The sequence below is a fragment of the Acyrthosiphon pisum genome, chromosome X (assembly GCF_005508785.2).
Source record: "Acyrthosiphon pisum isolate AL4f chromosome X, pea_aphid_22Mar2018_4r6ur, whole genome shotgun sequence".
NCBI lineage: Eukaryota > Metazoa > Arthropoda > Insecta > Hemiptera > Aphididae > Acyrthosiphon > Acyrthosiphon pisum.
Window position 1 is genome coordinate 41,872,253 of NC_042493.1, and position 22,244 is coordinate 41,894,496.

General features: G+C 27.2%; 1 protein-coding gene and 1 long non-coding RNA gene across 2 annotated transcripts; one reads left to right on the forward strand and one right to left on the reverse strand.

Annotated features, from left to right (window-relative positions):
- Positions 1–1,680: 1,680 nt before the first annotated feature.
- LOC100164903 (cyclin-Y) lies at positions 1,681–10,304 on the reverse strand. Its single transcript, XM_001948529.5, has 6 exons — positions 9,469–10,304; positions 8,703–8,734; positions 8,260–8,448; positions 8,032–8,165; positions 7,809–7,961; positions 1,681–3,190 (listed from the first exon to the last, which is right to left on the reverse strand). The coding sequence occupies exons 1-6, from the start codon at positions 9,713–9,715 to the stop codon at positions 2,899–2,901; spliced, it is 1,047 nt and encodes a 348-aa protein (XP_001948564.2). The 5' UTR covers positions 9,716–10,304; the 3' UTR covers positions 1,681–2,898.
- A 189-nt stretch (positions 10,305–10,493) lies between these two features.
- On the forward strand, positions 10,494–22,026 carry LOC107883287. The gene is made up of 3 exons (XR_001679189.2): positions 10,494–10,834; positions 14,408–14,888; positions 18,071–22,026. It is a non-coding gene; the product is annotated as an uncharacterized LOC107883287 (long non-coding RNA).
- Positions 22,027–22,244: the final 218 nt, after the last annotated feature.

The following is a 22,244-nucleotide window of genomic DNA, read 5'->3' on the forward strand; positions in this document are numbered from 1 at the left end:
AATAATTTCTTTTTTATGTTTCGAAATTGAAAAAAAATACGTACGATTATATATAGGTATAAAATGTATAATAAACATTATTAATAAAATGATATAAATTATATAATTACCTATAGGGTATCTCATAATTTTATATACCCAATATTTAATTTTTAATACATTGTATACCACCTATAATATATTAGTTGTTTCTAAAAAAAACCATATTTTTATAAATATAAAATGTATTTTATAATCTATAAGGTTCTATAATATATTTATTAAAGTTTAATCTAATTAAGATAAATTACTATAGTTAAACATATTTTTATAATGTTAGGAATGTTACTTTTACAGAGGTAACAATAACTGGTGTACCAAAAGCAAAAATGTAACTATGGGGAGAGGTAAATTAATATTAAATACCAACCGACCACATATAAAAAATCAATATTATTTATATCATATTAATTAAAGATTTGCTTCCTTACTGTAAGTTGTTTTTTTTATTGCAACAAATATTAATTCATTTTAATTAAATTTCAATAAGTAAAAAAGTTTAATTTTAATAATTGTTCAATGTTGATCAAATAAAAAAAATAATAAACAGTTAATACAACTATAGAATTAATCATAGTTATATGACCTATGTCCACTAAAAAAAATTATCAACATTGCAAAAAATAACCATACAATAATTTAAACATAGAACATTTTTTTGATAAGGCACCGAACATTATAATACAATGGCTGTCTAATTTATTTTACTATGGTCTACGGATTACATTGTAAGAAATTAGATGTGGGATATACTTTGAGAATCACTGGCATCATACAATGTAATTATAAAGTAATTTTAAAAAATAGAATCATTGTAATTTATATTAAGTGAATGAAACATACATATTGCACCATATTGCACAGCATTATGGTATTAGATAAAAAAAAATAAAGTCAATGCATTAAATCTGAGCTCTACTAACAATATCAAGAAACTTATTCGTCTAAACCATTGTATGATTGACGCGGTTCATGGTCCTTGTGTAAGACACATTATTTAGTAACAAGTTTTGGTATCAGTTATTTGTATAAGCGGGTCGAAAACATTGAGTACTCATTAAATCAAAACATAAATTTCTTATTTTTTTTTTTAATAGTTAACAAATTAATTTTGGGTTAAATCAATTTATTTTTTAATTATTTACTTTTAATTTTTATTGATATAACTATTATTATACAATATAAATATATTATAGTTTGTTTTCACTATACATAAATAATTTAAGTATACCCCTACAATTGTATTTTATACAAATTTCACTTAGTAATATGAGGTATTATAAACACAATATTATGTTTTATATAACTAAACATTTTTCTTTTTATGAACTGCAAAATTAGATAGGGTTAAGCCATTTAGAACACAATATTGAATCAAATGAGCAATATACTCTTATTGGGTCGATAAGTTGTAAAAGGTAATACAGAACATTTACTCGAAATCGCTATTTTGTCATATCTATCATTTTTTTTGATTCATTATTCATTCTACTATAGAAATATTAAGTTGTTGAACATTGTTATACTATGTAATATCTAATGTATAAATGTGGTGATGTAACAAATCTGCGAATGTTCAAATTATGTTTTTTTTTTGACATGCCAACTTTTACAATTGATTGACTCATTAAAAAAATTAAGTAAACTCAATATAAACTCAAATTTTTAAATTTCAGTTTTTGCTTTTATTAACCACTGCAATTTAAATGAAACACAACTTACTTAATTTCTACAAAAAAAAAATAAAATTATAAATATTATAATTATAGGTATATTTCATAGTATTGTAACTAACAATAAATAAAACAATAAAATATCAAGTGTTAAAAAAATAATTATAAATATTAAAAAGGAATGTAAAATTAATTTAAATTATTGTAATTAATGTATTTGGTACAAACAATTTTTAAAAAAATTATTTGAAATAATAATAATATTGTGTCAGTTGTTGATAGTCGTCAATTTATAATTATTTTACACATAGTAATATTCTTAAAAAAATATCTCTGAAAATAAAATAATAATACATTTTAATATAGTATGTAATTAATATCATCATATAAAAATGAGCATGGTAAATAGTATCTATTAACAAAATATGAAAATGCTGTCTGAAGTCCAATTTTAATTGAAAAAATGTAAAAGTAGAAAAATACATTAAGTCATTTACACGCAACAAATGTTTCGACTACACGTCAGTTGCCTGATGCATTTATTATATAAACTGAAACTGTAATCTTATTTCTAAAAATAAAATAAATAATATTGATAAAAAAAATGAAGTATATTACGATTAAAGTACGTAAATTAACTAAGTAAACAGAATATAAATATATCATAATATATGATGTGTAATAAAGCATTTTCTCAATTTAGAATATTCCAGTGTTAATTAATAATTTTAAAAGCTAATGAAATTAATTAAAATGAAAGACAATCCAAAAGACTTGATTGAAATGTTTAATGAACACTTAAAATAATTAACTTAAGCTTATGTTATGGCATGCAATTAAGCAATAAAATACTATTAGATTTTATTGCTTAATTACTTATAATCTAATATGGTACGTTTTTGACTAAATTCAATATTGTTTGGTAATTTTGATTGTTTAAAATAATTTAGCATTGATGAAATACTAAACAATAAATCTAATATTAGGTCTAATTCATAGTTGTATACTAACAAATAAAATATATCTATATGATCAAGAAGAAGTTAATAAAAACACTAGATTTAAAGTATATGGAGGAAGTAAAAGTCTTATAAACTATAGTAACTTAAAACATTAATCCTAAAAATAATCACAATATTGGTGCCGTGACATTCCCTTTATAAATGCAAAAATATTTAGTTTATTTTTAAGATAATATAGCAACACTTTTACGAGCAACTGTATTACTGCTCACATTATCCAGACTAGACCATTTTTTAATACCATTTTTTAAAAATTCAGCTGTTATCTTATCTTCAAATACTCTAGACATTGCTTCTAGTTTTTTAGCTCGCTCTTTACTTAATGGTTCTGCCGGGAATGTCAATTCATTGTCTTCAGCCAATGAGCGTAGATCAAAATAATATTTGGCATATACACTGGATGGGACATTAATATTAAATTGTAGCATCTCAAGGAATTGACGTTCTAATTCATTCCTGAAAAAAAATTAACATTGATTAAAATAAAATTTTTGCTTGTTGATATAAAATATTTAGATTTCAGCAGCTACTACTTTATTTTAAGATCAAAACTATTATTTTTGATATTTTTATCACTATTTAGCAGTATGGTTATTAATAGCTAAATATTTTTTTTTTTTCAAATGGATTAAAATATAGTTCATATCCTTACTCTGCTCCAGACGTACTATTATGTCCAAAACATTTACCCCATTCAATGTTCTAGACATACTATTACGTTTTTGTATTTTATAATAGTATCATTTGTCAGTAACCGTACAACTTTATGGAAACCCTGGCTCGGATTATTTTAAACTTAAATAATTAGATCATAAATATCTCAAAAATAAAAATAAATTTTATTTTATGTACCATACATAGTTTGCAGAGTATAAATATGGCAGCAGTGAACTGTTTTATAGAACAATAACTGTTTATGTTTGAACTATAATACTTAATTATTAATAGAATTTGAGATTTAAATTATCAATATAATAAATTAAGTTTAAACATATAATATAATATGATTTATTAAATTTCAGAATGTACATATTATTATGAATATTGTTTAGTAATCACATTGATGTTGTAGGAAATAATTTTATACCACACAGAAACATATTGTTAAACTTTGAATAACTTAAAAAAGATATTAAGTTCTTATGTATTTATGTACCAACAAAATTATGTATTTGAACGTAATAATTTTTCCAATATCAATAATAATTGTATAGTGCGTTGAAAATCTAAAATAAGCAATGTGTATTTAGTGATGTATGGTTTGGTCCCAGTGCCATAACTAATGGGTGTGCAAGGTGTGCATTATGCATCACCTCTAAACCGATGTAGGCTCCCGTCTAGATTGAGGGAATCGGTGTTAAAATTAATTTACAACCGTGGCTGTAGAAATTTGAATTTAAGTAAAATAAAGAAATGAAAAATTAAGGTTGATTGTATCATTAAAATGTAATAGTGAAATAAGTGAAAATTTTCAATTGAAATTATGAAAAATATTTTTTTTTTCTTTTAAACGTATTCAGTTATAGATTATCAGCAATTATTTTTGATTACACACTGAAAAGTAGTAATGGGAATAATCGAGAGAAAATAAGTGAAATACTCCATTGTTTAAAGATATCAATTGTGTAGAATTTTAATTATTGTACAAGTAATGGAGTGACATATTCGATCTCGGTATCAACTATAGAACAATCGAATGAAAAATTACTCGGCGAGCGATTCTCTCGAAATTAAATCTCAACCGATGTCTAGAATATAAAACAATTGAATGAAAATTAGTAATTTCTAGGTTATTATAATATAATAAGATTAATAACCTATCCTATTCAAATACTTTTTTTCCATTTCTCGCTTATACTTTTGAAATATTTGCAATCAAATATAAACATTCATTAAGTACCTACATCAATTTATAATTGGTATTTAATCTCTTGAAATGCAATAGTACAGGAGAACTCTACACATAATAATGTGTCAATTAATACTATTTCTTTATATTATTTATATTTTATACACACTATAACATGAATTAATAAATTATTAATTGATTACTCTACATAATATATATATGGGTACAACGTGTTTAAATTAATAATAATATAATATACGGCATACGCATAGAAAAATGAAATAATAATAAATAAATTGTGAAAATTTAAAATTATTTTTATTTATTTCCTTGATTTGGTCTGATATGTACATGCCAGTTCATAGTTGCTACATTATATAATTTACATTTTTTTACTCTAACCATTATAATAATATATAACATACAATATGCCTACATTTTTATTACCTATACAAAATTTGGACTAAATCATTATTTTTAAATTCTAATTTAAATATTTTTCATTTTACAAAATACTGAGTTTTATAATAAATTATAACGAGTTAAAGATGATAATAAACTTAAAATATGTCCAGTCCAGCCCAGGAAATACAAGTATAAAGATTAATAAATAATAATAATAACAAAAATATACATGTAATAGAAATGTTTGGTGTGTCTTGTTGATTAGTGATTGATGAATTGGGTGAACGATTACACGTTGTTGTGTAAAATTAATGAAGGAGCAAAATCTTGTATTAACTACTATTAATACTAACCAAGAGATTTTTTTGAGTGAATGTCTAGATAGTTAAAACCTCTCAATTGTCAAAATTACTTGATTCTTTCCATCACTACTGAAAATATTGATAAAGAATGACTTAACAACCAAGGTTTACAAATTACTAAGTTATTAATTTATTTGCTATAAATTATGTACAAATGGTACCTACTTATTATATTATCGGTTAATTTATTACATATCAATTGGGTTAATTATTTATTAGTATTCAATACAAAAAAACAACTTGTAAAAATGTTTTTTTGCTATAACTTTACAACTATAAACTTTTAGATATTATAATAAACAATTTATTTTTATTTTTCACATAAATGAGTTTCATGACATTTTAAAACCCTAATATCTAATATTACATATCGGTATTATTTATTCAATTTAACAATTTAATTTGTCTTATTAATCAATAATAGCTTTATTAGTAAAAAAATTTGTGCACACTTTGGAGCAATATTAAAATTTTTGGTACACTTTTGTCATCCAAAATATGAATTAAATTTTCTAATTTTCAAACTGTTATTATATTGGAAAAGTATATACTCAAAAAATCTGTTCAAATAAAACAACAGGTGCTCCATAAATCCATAAAAAAAAAGTTGCGTCCATGCCATATGGTTGCATCACATTTCACATTATAATGTGAAAAAATATTAGAATGTAGTCTATATAAAATGTTTAAACAGTTAAATGCAAAGATGAACTAGACAGTAGGTCATTATACGTCTCACACAATATAAAATCAGAACGTAACATATAATGTTTAAAACTTATTTTTATATTTGGGTAGATCGTTACTTAATAGTAGACTGTAAATTGGCAAATGATCAAAAATCCAAAAATTCATAAAATAACAATAATGAAAATTTATTTTTCTATCTTAATTAAATTAACTTAACCTCAACATTTAACCTACTATAAATAATATGAATGCAAACAATGTTTAAATCTAAGCAATAACTATGTAATTGAATCAATTTAAATAATAATTAAAGAAGTAATGACCAATGAATAATAAACAATACCACGTGTTTACCAATTTAGGGAATACTCAATTAGAATCTGGATCATGTTCACATAGTACACATTTTAAATGTTTAACCCTTATGCATTGTGTGCTGTGTGTACAACCTATATTATATTAAACATTAATACAGATTTTTGATACTAAATTTAAATAAAAGTATTTTTTCTAATATTGGCACTATAATCAAAATTCTCCGAATAAGAGTCATTTTAAATTATATCATAAAAATATTTATTGAATAATTAAAATGTTGAAAATCTAACAAACAGAACTTCTATAGTTTGAATCATAATGAATGTTATATATAAAAATTGTTGTAATTTTAATATCTAAATAAAATATTTGATTCTTTAAGAATTGAGCACAGTTTACCAAAACAATTTATCTACCAAAAAACATAATTAATTTGAATAGATTTATACATTGCAATTCATCAAAAAAACTTATTGAAGAATTTTAAATGGATCTTATTTAGTCTAATTTTATGTTAGTCATAGTTATTAAAACAAGATGACTTGGAAAAAAAAAGAGCTACTCAAATATTATATTAAAATAATAAATTTGTATTATGTATTCACAACCAGAACAAATTAATAAATTGAAATGTGTATTTAGGCATTCTTACACTTTGTCAAAAAGTCCTAATCATGACAAAATAGATAGGTATGTCAGCAACTTTTTGATACGCATCGTGTTCGCCGACCACTCCACACCCCGTCTATTAGCTGGTTCACGGCTGTATGTTGGCTGGGTAATTTAACGGCCAATGAAATGATGAGAACTACGACTATAGATAAGACGGGTGGGATGCGCTAATCGGAGTAAAACTCGTATTGTTGCTGACATACCTATATATTTTGTCATGGTCTTAATTTAATCTAACATACCTAATGTCGTGTTACCTTAATCAGTGAACACAAGGCATGGTTATATGTATAATAATAATATATATTTCGCAAACAAAACAAACAAAATAAAAGTTTAAAAACAGAACATTGATTACAGGTTTGCAAGCTCATCCAATAAGCATAGGTATGCTTGTATTTGGATAAGCTTTAATAAACAAATCGTTATAAATCATTCAAATAATAAAAATAAACTAATCAATTGTACATAGACTAAGAAAAATCAAAAATGTAATAAGGTGAGGGTATTATATTGTTATATTATTGTTATAAGGTGAGTGGTGAGAAAACTCAGATAAATTGGTTCATGTAAAGATACACAGGATCCTTCAATGTAACAATAAATTTTTTCCGTTAATTTCATAAGCTTCACTCTTAAAATTAAAGACAGTGTTAGGCCTATACAAAATGTAATATGTTAAGTAGTTGAACTTAATATGTTAAATACATATTATAGTACTTGAAGTAATACTTTTTTAGAACACAAAGTTAAAAATATTAATATAAATTGTACATACATATCTTCTACTGTTATATCTTTAAGAATTTGACAATAATCTACATTCCATACAGCTTGATCATCCCATACTTTTGAAGCCAACAAAATTGCCCCAAGAACAATTCTCTTCCAATTGGCAGGTGTTATATCAACTTCTGCATAAGTTAACAACCTATAATTTTTTTTTTTTTTAATTAATTAATAAAATAAAATTACTTAACTAATAAAAATAAAAACTTTACCTTTCTAAATAAACTAATGTTATAATAGCACATTCAGCAGTTAATTGTGCAGCGTTAAATAATGTTCGAACAAATTTATATATATGACGATGTTCTGGACTATGAACATCATAATTATCAGGTACTCTATCTCTCTAATAATTCAAGTAAATTATTTAAATTAACATAGTTCAAAGTTATTAAAAAGTAACATAAAAGTTATTATAAGTTCACTACACTCATACTTACAGTTAAGGGGTGTAATTTTTCATCAAAAATTTCAATTTGTCTTTCAGAAGTTCTATTTTTTATATGATAGTAGATTGCAAGTGCTACACATTTTACAGTATTTTTTAGATTTGGTTGAGATACTGTACTATCATCTAAATATATAGTTGAACATGAACTACTTTTTTTTAGAGATCTGAAGTCTACAATCTGTAAAATTAAAAATAAATACAAAATAGATTAAGTTATTATAATAACTAGAAATACCTAACACTTTTTAAAATATGAATCATACACTGCAACTCATTAATTAATATAAGAAGTAATAATTATAAAACTAATTTTTAATAGGTAAAAGTTATTTAACTTTACACATTAATAAAATTTAATATTTACAACAAATATTATGATAAGTATTTTGTAATCATTTAGATATTAATACAAAATAATGTAAGTAAACAAACCTGAGACTGACTTTGTTTTCTTGTTAAACCATCTGGAAAAAATGTGTTTGTATTATAATAAGTACCAATAAATAATATACTTATTTGAAAATAAAACGCACTCACTCATTATTAAAGAGTAAAGTCATTAACATTTAAAAGGTAGGTAATCAATGAAATGTTTATTATGAAATATATATTGTGAATTTACATTGCATTTATTATGTTTTTAAAGAATATAAGTACCCATATTTAAAGAGGTTTTTGTTTATGACAAAATATATTGTCTACCATAAGGTAAAAGGTTTTGTTATCAAGATTTATGTGAATTAAAGTTTCAGTTATCAATTCACTTAAACATCTTCAGTAATTAAATTATAAAAAAAGGAAATTATTTATTAGGCTATACCTACTTATTGGGACTAAAATTTATCATTTGCTTGTTTTTTTAATGTATTACTAGATAAATTATAAATATTTATGCAAATATTATACACAAGTATAAGTTTGTTTTAAAAGTGATAAGGTAAGTCCAAAACTTCATACTCAAAACACAACAATAATTAGGTAAGTACTTTTCTTATTCTTAAGAAACTAAAAAATGTATTTACAAATCACTTGTAGGCAGCTATTTGTAAATTAAAAAAAGGGTCAATGCTACTTATAGGTCATTTAATATTTTAATATACCTACATTAAAAACAAGATAATTTGGCTTTCATTACAATAACGTCCAAGTAAAATAAATTAAAAATAGACATAAGTGGCTTAGATAAAATCAAACTTACTTTCAACTTTTGATCTTTCTAAAAATATTGTTGCAACTTTCGGATGAACAGATGGGTCGGTGTTCCAGTCGTCATGCTCGCGTTCACTAATGTGTTGTAAGTTCCCAACACTCTCCTCACCCTCTTGCGTAAATTCATTAATAGCTCCATTGGCGTCCTTGCGCCTAGACAGGGGGCTGCTGTATGAGCAACAACTAGTCCAATTGCCCATGATTTGTAACAAGCAGATGCTTTCGTCAATAAACATGAAGGTTACACAAACACGTTTAAGTTGTATGTAATAATGTTGAACGTTATAGCATTTTTAAAAATAAATTTTATACACACAGCACACATGTATAAAATTTATTGAATATATTATTATATTATTATTATCGTGGAAAGTTTACGATCTTGGCCAATAGCGTTACACTGCCACGGCGAGTGTCGATAGTCTGTAGGTATCGAAACTTTCTTGATTAACCGTCGTCTGTCGGTCGGCAAAAGTTTGCGGCGGCGTCGGCGTCAGCGATGAAGAGGGGACGGGGCTGCGGCGCTGGCGTGCGTACGAACAGAACGCGAGTTTTATATTTTTATCAGGCGGCAGTGAATAATCAACATACACCCGCCGGTCACCGATGACGACATTTTGTCACTTGTCAGATAATAATAATAATAATCGTTGTTTATGATGAACTTGCGCACACCGGCTGACGGATTATAGTACTATAATAATCCTGCGTTCCCTACGTTGTGAAGACTGAGGGGGCGGATAGATAAAAATAATATTATGTATCTATTTAAGGTTTAACTCATTTGCTCATCGCCACTCGATAGTCAAACAATAACTTAACAACAAATTAATGTTATCACTGACGCGTTTTGACTGATAACGTCGAACGCTTGATAGGGTGGGGCGGGTCGGTGGAACTCTGCGATTAGTATCAGTTATCATGTCCTCATCATCACTACATTGCGTGTCTGAACCACGGTTGTGGTTTTATGTTAGACGGGTTTTGTCGTGAGTCGGCATTCACCGATGATAATCGATGACGGGGAACTTGGAGTTTGGACGCTTAGAAATAAGTGAGGTTAGCGTGGCGGTTATATTTTGTTAGACATTGTCATTGCCGATTCTCATTTACGCTGCCGCTCTTGTTATGACAATACGTTCTCTGTCATGGTACAGTCCGCGACTCACCATTCGAATGTCTCAGATTAAAATATAAATTACATTTCATTTCATATTTTAACTAAGTGATTGGACAAGTACTCTGTAATAGTATGAAAGTAACTTACTGCAACATCGAAATCGAAGTCGAAGTTCGAGCCCGAGTCGTAATTCATGATCGTGGGCAGTGTTGTCTGTCGTCTGGTGTTCTTGTTGGTAAGTAAACAAATTTTGCACGTTTTACATGACGCTTAGAGCCGTTTCACATGGACGCGTATCTTACGTAACGTACCGTACGCACCACTCCGACGATGTCGCGTTTTCCTCGCCGATATGAACTTGGTCAATGTAAACTAAAAACGCGCGAGTACGATACGTCGCGCATGATGTCGCGTCCATGTGAAACGGCCTATAGGCCTCTCACAGCCGCGCGTACGCATCGTGTGAAAAATGTAGGTAAATTATTTCTACTTTACGGGACACCTTTTTTTTTTAAACTTATGTAGTTCGGTACGCTGAAAACGATGGTGAAGTCAGAATTTGAGGCTCGGACTTGGTTTCGAAGTTATGACACTTGAAAGTTAGTATATAATACGTTTAATAACTCATAAATGCCCAGTGGCCGTCGTGGCCCAGCGGTGATGACTATGCCATGAAAAGTGAACCGAGCTCAAACCCGGGTCTAGGTAAACAGTTTTTTGCACTATTCACGTTGTATCAATGGTACACAATAATATTAATAATTGTTATTATTTACATGATAGTTGACAATATTGTCTATCAGGTGCCCAACTACATTATGTAAATAACAAACATTCAAATATTATTATTTTTTTTTGGCTAAAGTGCACTTTACCACCCCATGTATATTTTTCGATTTTTTTTTTTTTTTTGGAACTTATGTAACTCATAGAGTTAAGAACGATGGTGCAATCAGAATTTGTCGCTCTCACTTAGTTTCGAAGTTATGGCCCTTGGAAGTAAGCAATTTTGCGTTTTTTTTACGCATGAGCACAACGCTACATATCACGTCTTTCGCGATTTTTTTTTTTTATTCCTGACTTATTATATTAATGAAATTATTAATGAGTACCTATTACTTATTTTTAAACCTAGGTTGTTGTTGTTACTTATGGCACAATCATTTAATTTTGGACTTACAAATATTAGAACACACAATTACTTTTAATAATAAAATTAGTTTATTAATAGGTATTAATTATATATTATAATATCTAAATACATGTATCGTTCTTACTTAATTCATCCTCATTGTCATCATTATCAACATATGCGGCCGTAATTGGGTTATAATGACTACCTGCAATTCTTAAAAACTCTGTGAATGGATCGATTTTTAAAGCCTTACATTGTTTTAAAAACATGAATTTAGAAAGATATCCAGCTGTAAAGGTTTTTTTTTTTATGATATTGGGGCAGTGAATATTTCGCATGTCGCCATAGTCCTTCGATCGTGTTTGTGTGCTGATTGGTATCTGGATCTTTAAAGTTAATGCTGTGGTTAACTTTAAAGTGCTTATAACCTTCATCATTCAAACAGTCATATGCCTAAAAATAGTACCTAATGAAATTATTTTGTATTCATAATTATTTTTAAAATACATTTTCCAGCAATCAGAAATTATCGTAGTATTTGGTAGAATCCAATCTTTAATAATTTGAAGTAACGTTTCCTTATCCCTTTTTTCAACGGGAACTAAAAAGGATCGATTAGTACCCCGTTCAATGCCTCCAAATACCCACTGGCCTTCCACATGATGACCTCTGTGGTATTTATGCTTTCCAAATTTGCTTTCATCAATTTCGACTTCAATGAAGTCACCTCCGATTTTAGTTTTTTTGAAAATCATGTGATCAAATGTAACCTCACGACAAAAATTAGCCCAATCAACCATTGTATGTTTACTTATGCTTAGTTCTTCCATAATGAACGTCTGGATAGTTTGTTTTATCCATAGATAAGTTAACAAAATAATTTTGGCAATTGACATATGAGAATTTGAGAAAAATGTGTTTTTCCTTATTGAAACCTCGTATTCACATCTACTCGATTTTTTATGCCAATCCATGTATTTTTCACGGCATCTAGAAATAGAATATATTTGATATATATATACTTAATTACTATAGAATTTATTCCTATGGTGAATAGTATCATTCAATATATGTATATCTAATTTACCTCCAAGAATATGCATCTTTAACATGACTTCATGCTACTAGTTTTAATTTATGCCCTCTAGGACATAAATAGTCCCCTTCTTTAGGAATAAGTAGCCAATTCTGGAGCTGCTCGACAATTATAGAATTGAGAGGATCACTTACAGTTAAAAATTTTGAAAATGTTAAATAAATTATATTCTTCCATACTAAATAAAAAATAAACAAGTGAACGGACACGGGACTAAGAGGGGTTAACTTCACTAGAACGCAGCACTTGACGTAATGACATTTTAATTGTGTATTAAAATATAGTTTCTTTAATAATATAATATAATCTAAAATCGTATTTATAATTGAATGATTAATATAATTATTATCAGGTAGGTAGGTACCTACTATAGGTATAATGCGAGAATTTATTTAAACCAGATTGACTATTTCTACTTCCAGGAGAGGAATATTTTTAATTGTCCGAGTGAGCGAGTGACCCTGCTCGGTCACTCGGTGCAACAAAAATTCAATTTTCTTAACCTTGTGACTCACTTGAGGAGGTGTTGCATAGCAAATCGGGGGATATTTTCGTTTTTAATTGTCCGAGCGAGTGCAGCGAGCGAATGACCCTTCTCGGTGACTCGGTGCAACAAAAATGCAATTTTCTTAACCCTGTGACCCACTTGGGGAGGTGCTTCAAAGCAAATCGGGGGATTATTATTGCACCATCGTTTTAAACAGGTTAGAATACGTAAGTACAAAAAAATAACAAAAATAGTCCTCTGCGCGGCATTATAGTAGTGTTATGCGCATGCGTATAAACGTAAAATTGAAAACTTTGTAAGGCCATAACTTCAGAACTAAGTGAGAGCGACAAATTCTGATTGCACCCTCGTTCTTAACTCGATGAGCTACATAAGTTCCAAAAAAAAAAAAAAAAATTGAAAAGTTTGCATGGGGTGGTAAAGTGCACTTGTTCCTTTTTTTTTATTATTATTGCTAAATTAATATTGAATAACATTTTTTAATTTAATTAATTTTAGAAACTTAGGCATGTTATGCATTAAATGTTTCATACTTGCATTTAGATTGCAAATAGTATTAATATTAAGATTTTTCATAAAAGAATTGATTTTATTTATTTATTATTAATATAAAATTAGTAATTACAATTTTTATAGGTATACATTTATAAAACCAAAGTATGTAAATAGTTGCCAGACGCCAGTACATTATATTATGTTTATAATGTTAAAATGTTGTTTAAAAACTACAATAAAACAACATGGCTTGTATATAACTTATCACTAGTTATTAGTGTTAAAATAAAATACATTTTTTATAAAAAATTGGTTTTATTTAGAATAATGCTTCTGTCTTATTACAGTACTCTGGTCCCTTCTACAGTTCTATTGCATTTTAACAACAAATTTAATAGAATTTTATAAATAGCAATGATATCTAGAATTTGTAGTTGCAGGTAGTTTACTACTATTCTAATGATTATTATTATTTAAATGCATCAAAGCTATTTATTTACATTAATATTAATTTTAAATACTACTACCTTATTCCAAGTTTGTAATTTATGTTTATTTTCATATTTTCGTATAGGTATGAACTTGATCGCACAAAAGCCTAAAATGTTCACGATTCCACCAATATGAACCACTTTAAAAAATACAGTAGATCGCCAACTATTCAGATAATGAAAATATAAAACATTGAAAGTTATACATATAATATACTTTACAATGACTAACAAACTAATACAAAGGTTAGACACCGACTGGGCAACGCTACAATGATATCTAATAATCAGTTTTCTATTTTAATATTTTATGGAATAATTTTTATATATAAAGATTATACATAAATATATATTAAAACTGCGGATATATTATAATCTACAATTATGATTACGTGGAGTGACAAGAAATGATTACAAGTTATTGAAAGAGTTTTTGTTTGTCCGGTTGAATTGATGTTGAGATAATTTGTATTCTGCTGTACTTAAATGTATACATCAAACAAGAAAATTATATCATACATATACATATCGACGAATCAACCAAATCAAGGCTAGACTATGATGGTAAGTTTTTTTTATGAAAAGTACCTGATTGTCTTGTGACACTCATATTTTATTTGTTGTCCCATAGTTTTTAACAGGCTATTTTTAAGTGGATACCTACTACAATGTTTGTGGATTTTATCCCAATATACGAAACTTTTTTATCATAAAAACGTTTGTGCACTATTTTTTTTAAGATCATAACACACTTTGGTACTATAGTTTCTAATAAATATTTGTTATATAATATATAATCTATGCATTTTCTTTATGTAAGTTATGTTTAAAATAGATATAATATACTAAACTTTAGGGGAATCTTCTATTCAGTTTTACATTTTAGATATAAATAGAAAATATTTTATGAATTTCCAACTAAATAATTTGCCAATTTTCGTGATTTCGATAAATTTTAGTCAAAAATTTAACTTCATGCGCCCGTAAAAATGAATTGTTGGTTTACGATCAACTTGCTTTTTAATTTCAATTAACAACAACTTACGTGGAGGCCATTGTATTATAGATTTTCAATTTTTTTATCTGAGAGAAAAATATTTATCAACAATAATTTGAAGAAAAAAAATAATAACACTCGAATTTCTAATAGCTTAACACGTTGACCGCTGACAGCCGCATAAAAATAATAACGTATCAATAATTTTTAGGCCGTCGGCTGCCGCACCATATCATTAGTAGTAAAACAGTCCACACACGTATACACATCCCATTTCTTACTCAAAGTTGTAACTCTTTTAACGTCTTTGCAAGCCTGAACTGATCCAACAATTGCAGCTTTATCTTTGTAACAGTGTCAACAACATCTCTTTCTTATTTTTCGATTTCTAGTACACTTTTCTGAAGTTTCATCGGGAATATGTTTTAATGATGCTCGTCTTGATGTTGATGACGTTGACGTAGAAACAGAATCTTGATGAAGTAATGGTTGATTTAATCCGAGTATTTCGTTAAACAGTGCTTCACGGAACTGTGTAATTTTAAGTTTATTGTGTGGTGTATTTAAGTTATATACTATAAGTGCATTTACTACAGCAGTTCCTAATAAAATCTCTGTCGCCACTTTATGATACCATCTAATTGATTTCCGTACTGGACTGCTGTAATTCGATAGTTGATCTGATAGGTCAATCCCAGCCTTACCTGATTTATAATCAATTATGATTTTTGGCTTCATGGTTGTTTCATTGTTTCTATTTTTTCTTCCCCGTATCTACCATGGTTAGGTTATGACAAGTCGATAGCATAGTGACATCTCTTTTATCGCACCATTTGGCTACCACAACCCGATTCAAATTTTCTTTACCTATTATTTGTCCAGGTTTTAACTTTGACTTTGTGACCTCTGGAAGCTTAACTCTGTTACATCTTAATGTACTAAATGTGTTTCATTTTCTAAAAGTGCATTAGCTAGGTTGAGTGAAGTGTAAAAATTCTCAGTAATAATAATTCTACCAGCGTTTAAATATAAAGAAGACAAATTCACACTACACCCTAATCCATTGCCATCATCTTGTCTTTTTCCTGCGTAAACTTGAATGTTATACGTGTATTCATTTGCACCACAGAGCTTAAATAATTTAATACCGTATTTGTGAGCCTTACCTATTTCTATTTGTTTCTAACACTATGAGGTCGATAATTTCGTCAGTTATAAATAATTTGAAATATTGCAATACAGTCTCATCGTTTGGAATTTCAACTTTAAAACCAGGATTTTTACTGAATATAAATTGTTTTTTTTTTTTTAACATCATTCCAAGTATGTTCAATAACGGGTCTTTGTGCTTTAGTTACTTCTTTAGAAATTTAATCAACATTATTACTATCTGGAAATTTATAGAAATACTAATTATGATAAATATTATAACTATATTCCTTTTTTATTGCGTATGGGAAAAAAATTATGGCAAATTTTAAATGTCAGGCATTTTGGATAATGAACAAACATAAACTACCAACCAAAGAAAATAACACCTCTGTAAAAATGACCATTAACTTTATAATAAACTTAATAAAATTGTATATAAATAATTAGATCAAGTTAGATTTTTATACAGTTTAAATTAAAGTATATTTGGTAAATGACAAAATATTTACTTACCACTGTCACTTTGAATATTATCGGATTCATTTGAAGGAACATAATGCTTGTCTTCAACAGACTCGTCAAATTCACTAAAAGAACTGAAGTTGTCAACTATGTCATCTAAAAATTCCCGCACAACACTTTCATCACAGACTCTAAGCCGTTTTGGTTAAGAACTCATTTTTATAATATAAAAAAACTTAATAGTCGATAATTTTATGTGTAAGCACGCCGGCGGCCGTGTGGCGAATGATAAAACTACGTATTATGTAAGCGCCATGAGGCTGCCGGTGGCCATACTATTATTGCAGTTTATTAATAATCTTCAAAGAAAAATAAACCAATTGATATCAGAATCATATTTTTAGGCCTGTTGGTTCTAAAATTATCACTAGGTACATTTTACGAATGTTGCCCGGAATATACATAAAGCATTATAAAAATAAACGTCTGTGCGGCCGTAAAGCAGTCAACGTGTTAATAGCTCAAAAAGAAGAATAATATTTCAAAAATTGTATGGTGCATATAAATCAATGAATAAATATTCTGTGAAAACGTCATGAATCTATGGTATTTTTTTTTACAATTTAAAACTAAATCTATTTTCTTGAAACTTGTTTTGAGTAAAAAAAAAAATCAGTTTTTTCTTAATTTAGGAATTTTATATTCTACTTAATAATTTATCTTATAGGTACTTAGTACAGTAAAACGTGAATACAATTTATATTAAAATAAATAAAACTATACGAATTACTATGATAATTCTAATTCGTTTTGTGTCAAATATTATTATAACAACAATAATTTTGTATTTTAAAATATTTAAATATAATTAGTTATTCCTTAAATGTGCACTTTTATTATGTCAATTGATCACTGACTTACATGATACTTTTTCGGAAGAAGAAATTTAATAGCCTAAGCTTAGTCTTCAATTAATGTTCGGTTACACGTGTAGATTTAGTCATTTTTATATCATACTTACTATTCTCTTTAAATTACATATTATCTTATTGTGACTTTCTGTCAAAACAAAATGCCCAGATGCGTAATAAATTTAATAATTATGTTAACCATTATACAATTATTATTGTTTTAGGTACCAGAAAATGGAGATAAAATAAAAATTGAAGTTTGAATAATTGATGATATTATTATACAATTTTTTTTGTATAAATGACAAGAATTATGTGCCATCATTTGCATACATAACATTGCTTTAAGCCACAGATTGAAAACAAGGATACAAATGCAATATTCCCATAAAGCATAAACTACAAGTTACAACTAAACACAAAGCAAGCAGATCGAAAAAAATAACAAGTTTGCTTTCACTGTCATTTACTACAATTCTTTCTTAATAGTCTAAACTCTTTCTAACTAATTTTTAAAAGTCATACAAAAATGTCATCTATAATATATCATATTTTTAAAAAGTAGCAAATTTGAGCCTGTAAAAGTATTCATTAGAAATAAAACATTTATATGGGTTTTCTCCGGTATTTATTTATGGACCATAAGCTGAGTTTTGCTAGGTTATCAAAACTTTTATTACGGTTTATACTGGAGAAAAACCGTAAAAATGAGTTATTTGTAATAAATTTATTTCTCAGACATTAATTACAAATAAATAACAAAAGCCCTAAATGAATTGTATCAAAAGACGGAAAATCATTAGAAATATTGCTATTTATTATAAAAAAAACAGTTGTATGGTTTTTCCCTTGTGTGAATCTGTGATTCTTAATGTAAATTTTGCTAGAAATTTAAAATGGGTACACTATTTTACTGAAAAGATGTTTCTTTCTTTAATATAGTAAAAATGTTATAGTTAAATTAAAGAAAAAAAATCCAAGCCATTAATACTGGAATAACTGTTTGCTTTATAATTGCATGGGAATGAAAATACTAAAAAATGTTCTCCCTTGACCAATATCTAAAAAAATTAACTTAATAACATCCAATAGTTTTGGGTCTATTTGGGCATTTTTATGCTTTGTCTCCATTCACTAGGGGACCAAATTACTTTTCCCTTAAATGTTCAAAAGTGGCATAAATTGAATCAACAATGGATATATTATTTTTATTTAATTACCTGACATCTATTATTTTTATAATTAAAGTAAACACTTTAAACATTCTATAAGTCATTTTTATGACCATGAACAAAAATCAAACAAATTAGTATACCTATTACTTCAAATATTTTATCAAAAAGCTCAAAAACATTATAACAGTTATCTTAAAAACCAAATTTAAGTCAGCATTATACTATTAACTATAAACAAATCATTTAAATGGCTTTACTCCTGCATACAATTTTGATTCTTAATTTAAATTTTGCTAGGATATCAAACTTCCATTAGAATTTATACGGAAGATAAGCCATATGAATGAAATGTTCATAATAAATATTTTTGTCAACTATATTATCCCACTAGTATTCATAGTGCTATACTTTTTTCACCAGAAAGCTAAAACTTTTTATAAATTCTTTATGGTTAAAACGATTTTATCAATCATAAGCTTTATGTCAAAATGTTACTATTTGTTATTAATAAGTCATTTATAAGGCTTATCTCCGGTATACAATTTTGGTTCTAATGTAAGCTTGCTAGGATATCAAACTTCCATTAGAATTTATACCGGTGATAAGCCGTATAAATGAGGTGTTAAAAATAAATATTTCTCTCGATCATAATCTTAAACCCATCCCACTAGTATTCATAATGCTCTACTTATTTCATAAAAACCTGAAAAAAATTATTTTTTTCTACTATAAACTCAACCCAGGAGTGTTCATAGCCCTTAATATATTTCAACAAAATATGGAAAAAATTATAAACCCATTTCAAGAATTAATTTTAAGTCAAAATATGCTATTTATTAAAAACAATTCATTTAAATGGCTTTTTATCCATATGAAATGAAGGTTCTAAATGTAAAGTGCTAGTTTATCAAATTTTCATTAGGATTTATATTGTTGGGAATACATATCTTTGTCGACTATAAACCCAAACCCAACCCACTAGTATTCATAACCCTGACATATTTTATTGAAAAACTAAAAAACATTCTAAACCCTTTTCAAGCATCAATTCTATGTCAACATATGCTATTTATTATAAATAAAACATTTATTTGGTTTTTCTCCCATATAAGAATTCGGTTCTAAATGATTGTTTTGCTGGGTCATCAAACTTCCATTAGAATATATATGGTAGGATAGCTGTCTGAATGTATTGTTGGCAATACATATTTATCTCGATCATAATCTTAAACCCATCCAACTAAAATTCATAGTGCTCTACTTTTTTCACCAAAAAGCTAAAACTTTTTTAAATGTTTAATGGTAAAAACGAACTTCTAAATCATAAGCTTTATGTCAACATGTTACTATTTGTTATTAATAAGTCATTTATACGGTTTTTCACCGGTATTCAATTTTGGTTCTAATGTAAGCTTGCTAGGATATCAAACTTCCATTAGAATTTATACCGGTGGAAAGCCGTATGAATGAGGTGTTAATAATAAATATTTCTCTCGATCATAATCTTAAACCTATCCCACTAGTATTCATAGTGCTATACTTTTTTCACCAGAAAGCTAAAACTTTTTATAAATTCTTTATGGTTAAAACGATTTTATCAATCATAAGCTTTATGTCAAAATGTTACTATTTGTTATTAATAAGTCATTTATAAGGCTTATCTCCGGTATACAATTTTGGTTCTAATGTAAGCTTGCTAGGATATCAAACTTCCATTAGAATTTATACCGGTGATAAGCCTTATGAATGAGGTGTTAAAAATAAATATTTCTCTCGATCATAATCTTAAACCCATCCCACTAGTATTCATAGTGCTCTACTTATTTCATAAAAACGTGAAAAAAATTATTTTTTTCTACTATAAACTCAACCCAGGAGTGTTCATAGCCCTTAATATATTTCAACAAAATATGGAAAAAATTATAAACCCATTTCAAGAATTAATTTTAAGTCAAAATATGCTATTTATTAAAAACAATTCATTTAAATGGCTTTTTATCCATATGAAATGAAGGTTCTAAATGTAAAGTGCTAGTTTATCAAATTTTCATTAGGATTTATATTGTTGGGAATACATATCTTTGTCGACTATAAACCCAAACCCAACCCACTAGTATTCATAACCCTGACATATTTTATTGAAAAACTAAAAAACATTCTAAACCCTTTTCAAGCATCAATTCTATGTCAACATATGCTATTTATTATAAATAAAACATTTATTCGGGTTTCTCCCATATAAGAATTCGGTTCTAAATGTTTGTTTGCTGGGTCATCAAACTTCCATTAGAATATATATGGTAGGATAACTGTCTGAATGTATTGTTGGCAATACATATTTATCTCGATCATAATCTTAAACCCATCCCACTAGTATTCATAATGCTCTACTTATTTCACAAAAAGCTAAATTTTTTTAAATGTTTAATGGTAAAAACGAACTTCTAAATCATAAGCTTTATGTCAACATGTTACTATTTGTTATTAATAAGTCATTTATACGGTTTTTCACCGGTATTCAATTTTGGTTCTAATGTAAGCTTGCTAGGATATCAAACTTCCATTAGAATTTATACCGGTGGAAAGCCGTATGAATGAGGTGTTAATAATAAATATTTCTCTCGATCATAATCTTAAACCTATCCCACTAGTATTCATAGTGCTATACTTTTTTCACCAGAAAGCTAAAACTTTTTATAAATTCTTTATGGTTAAAACGATTTTATCAATCATAAGCTTTATGTCAAAATGTTACTATTTGTTATTAATAAGTCATTTATACGGCTTTTCACCGGTATACAATTTTGGTTCTAATGTAAGCTTGCTAGGATATCAAACTTCCATTAGAATTTATACCGGTGATAAGCCGTATGAATGAGGTGTTAAAAATAAATATTTCTCTCGATCATAATCTTAAACCCATCCCACTAGTATTCATAGTGCTCTACTTATTTCATAAAAACCTGAAATAAATTATTTTTTTCAACTATAAACTCAACCCAGGAGTGTTCATAGCCCTTAATATATTTCAACAAAATATGGAAAAAATTATAAACCCATTTCAAGAATTAATTTTAAGTCAAAATATGCTATTTATTAAAAACAATTCATTTAAATGGCTTTTTATCCATATGAAATGAAGGTTCTAAATGTAAAGTGCTAGTTTATCAAATTTTCATTAGGATTTATATTGTTGGGAATTCATATCTTTGTCGACTATAAA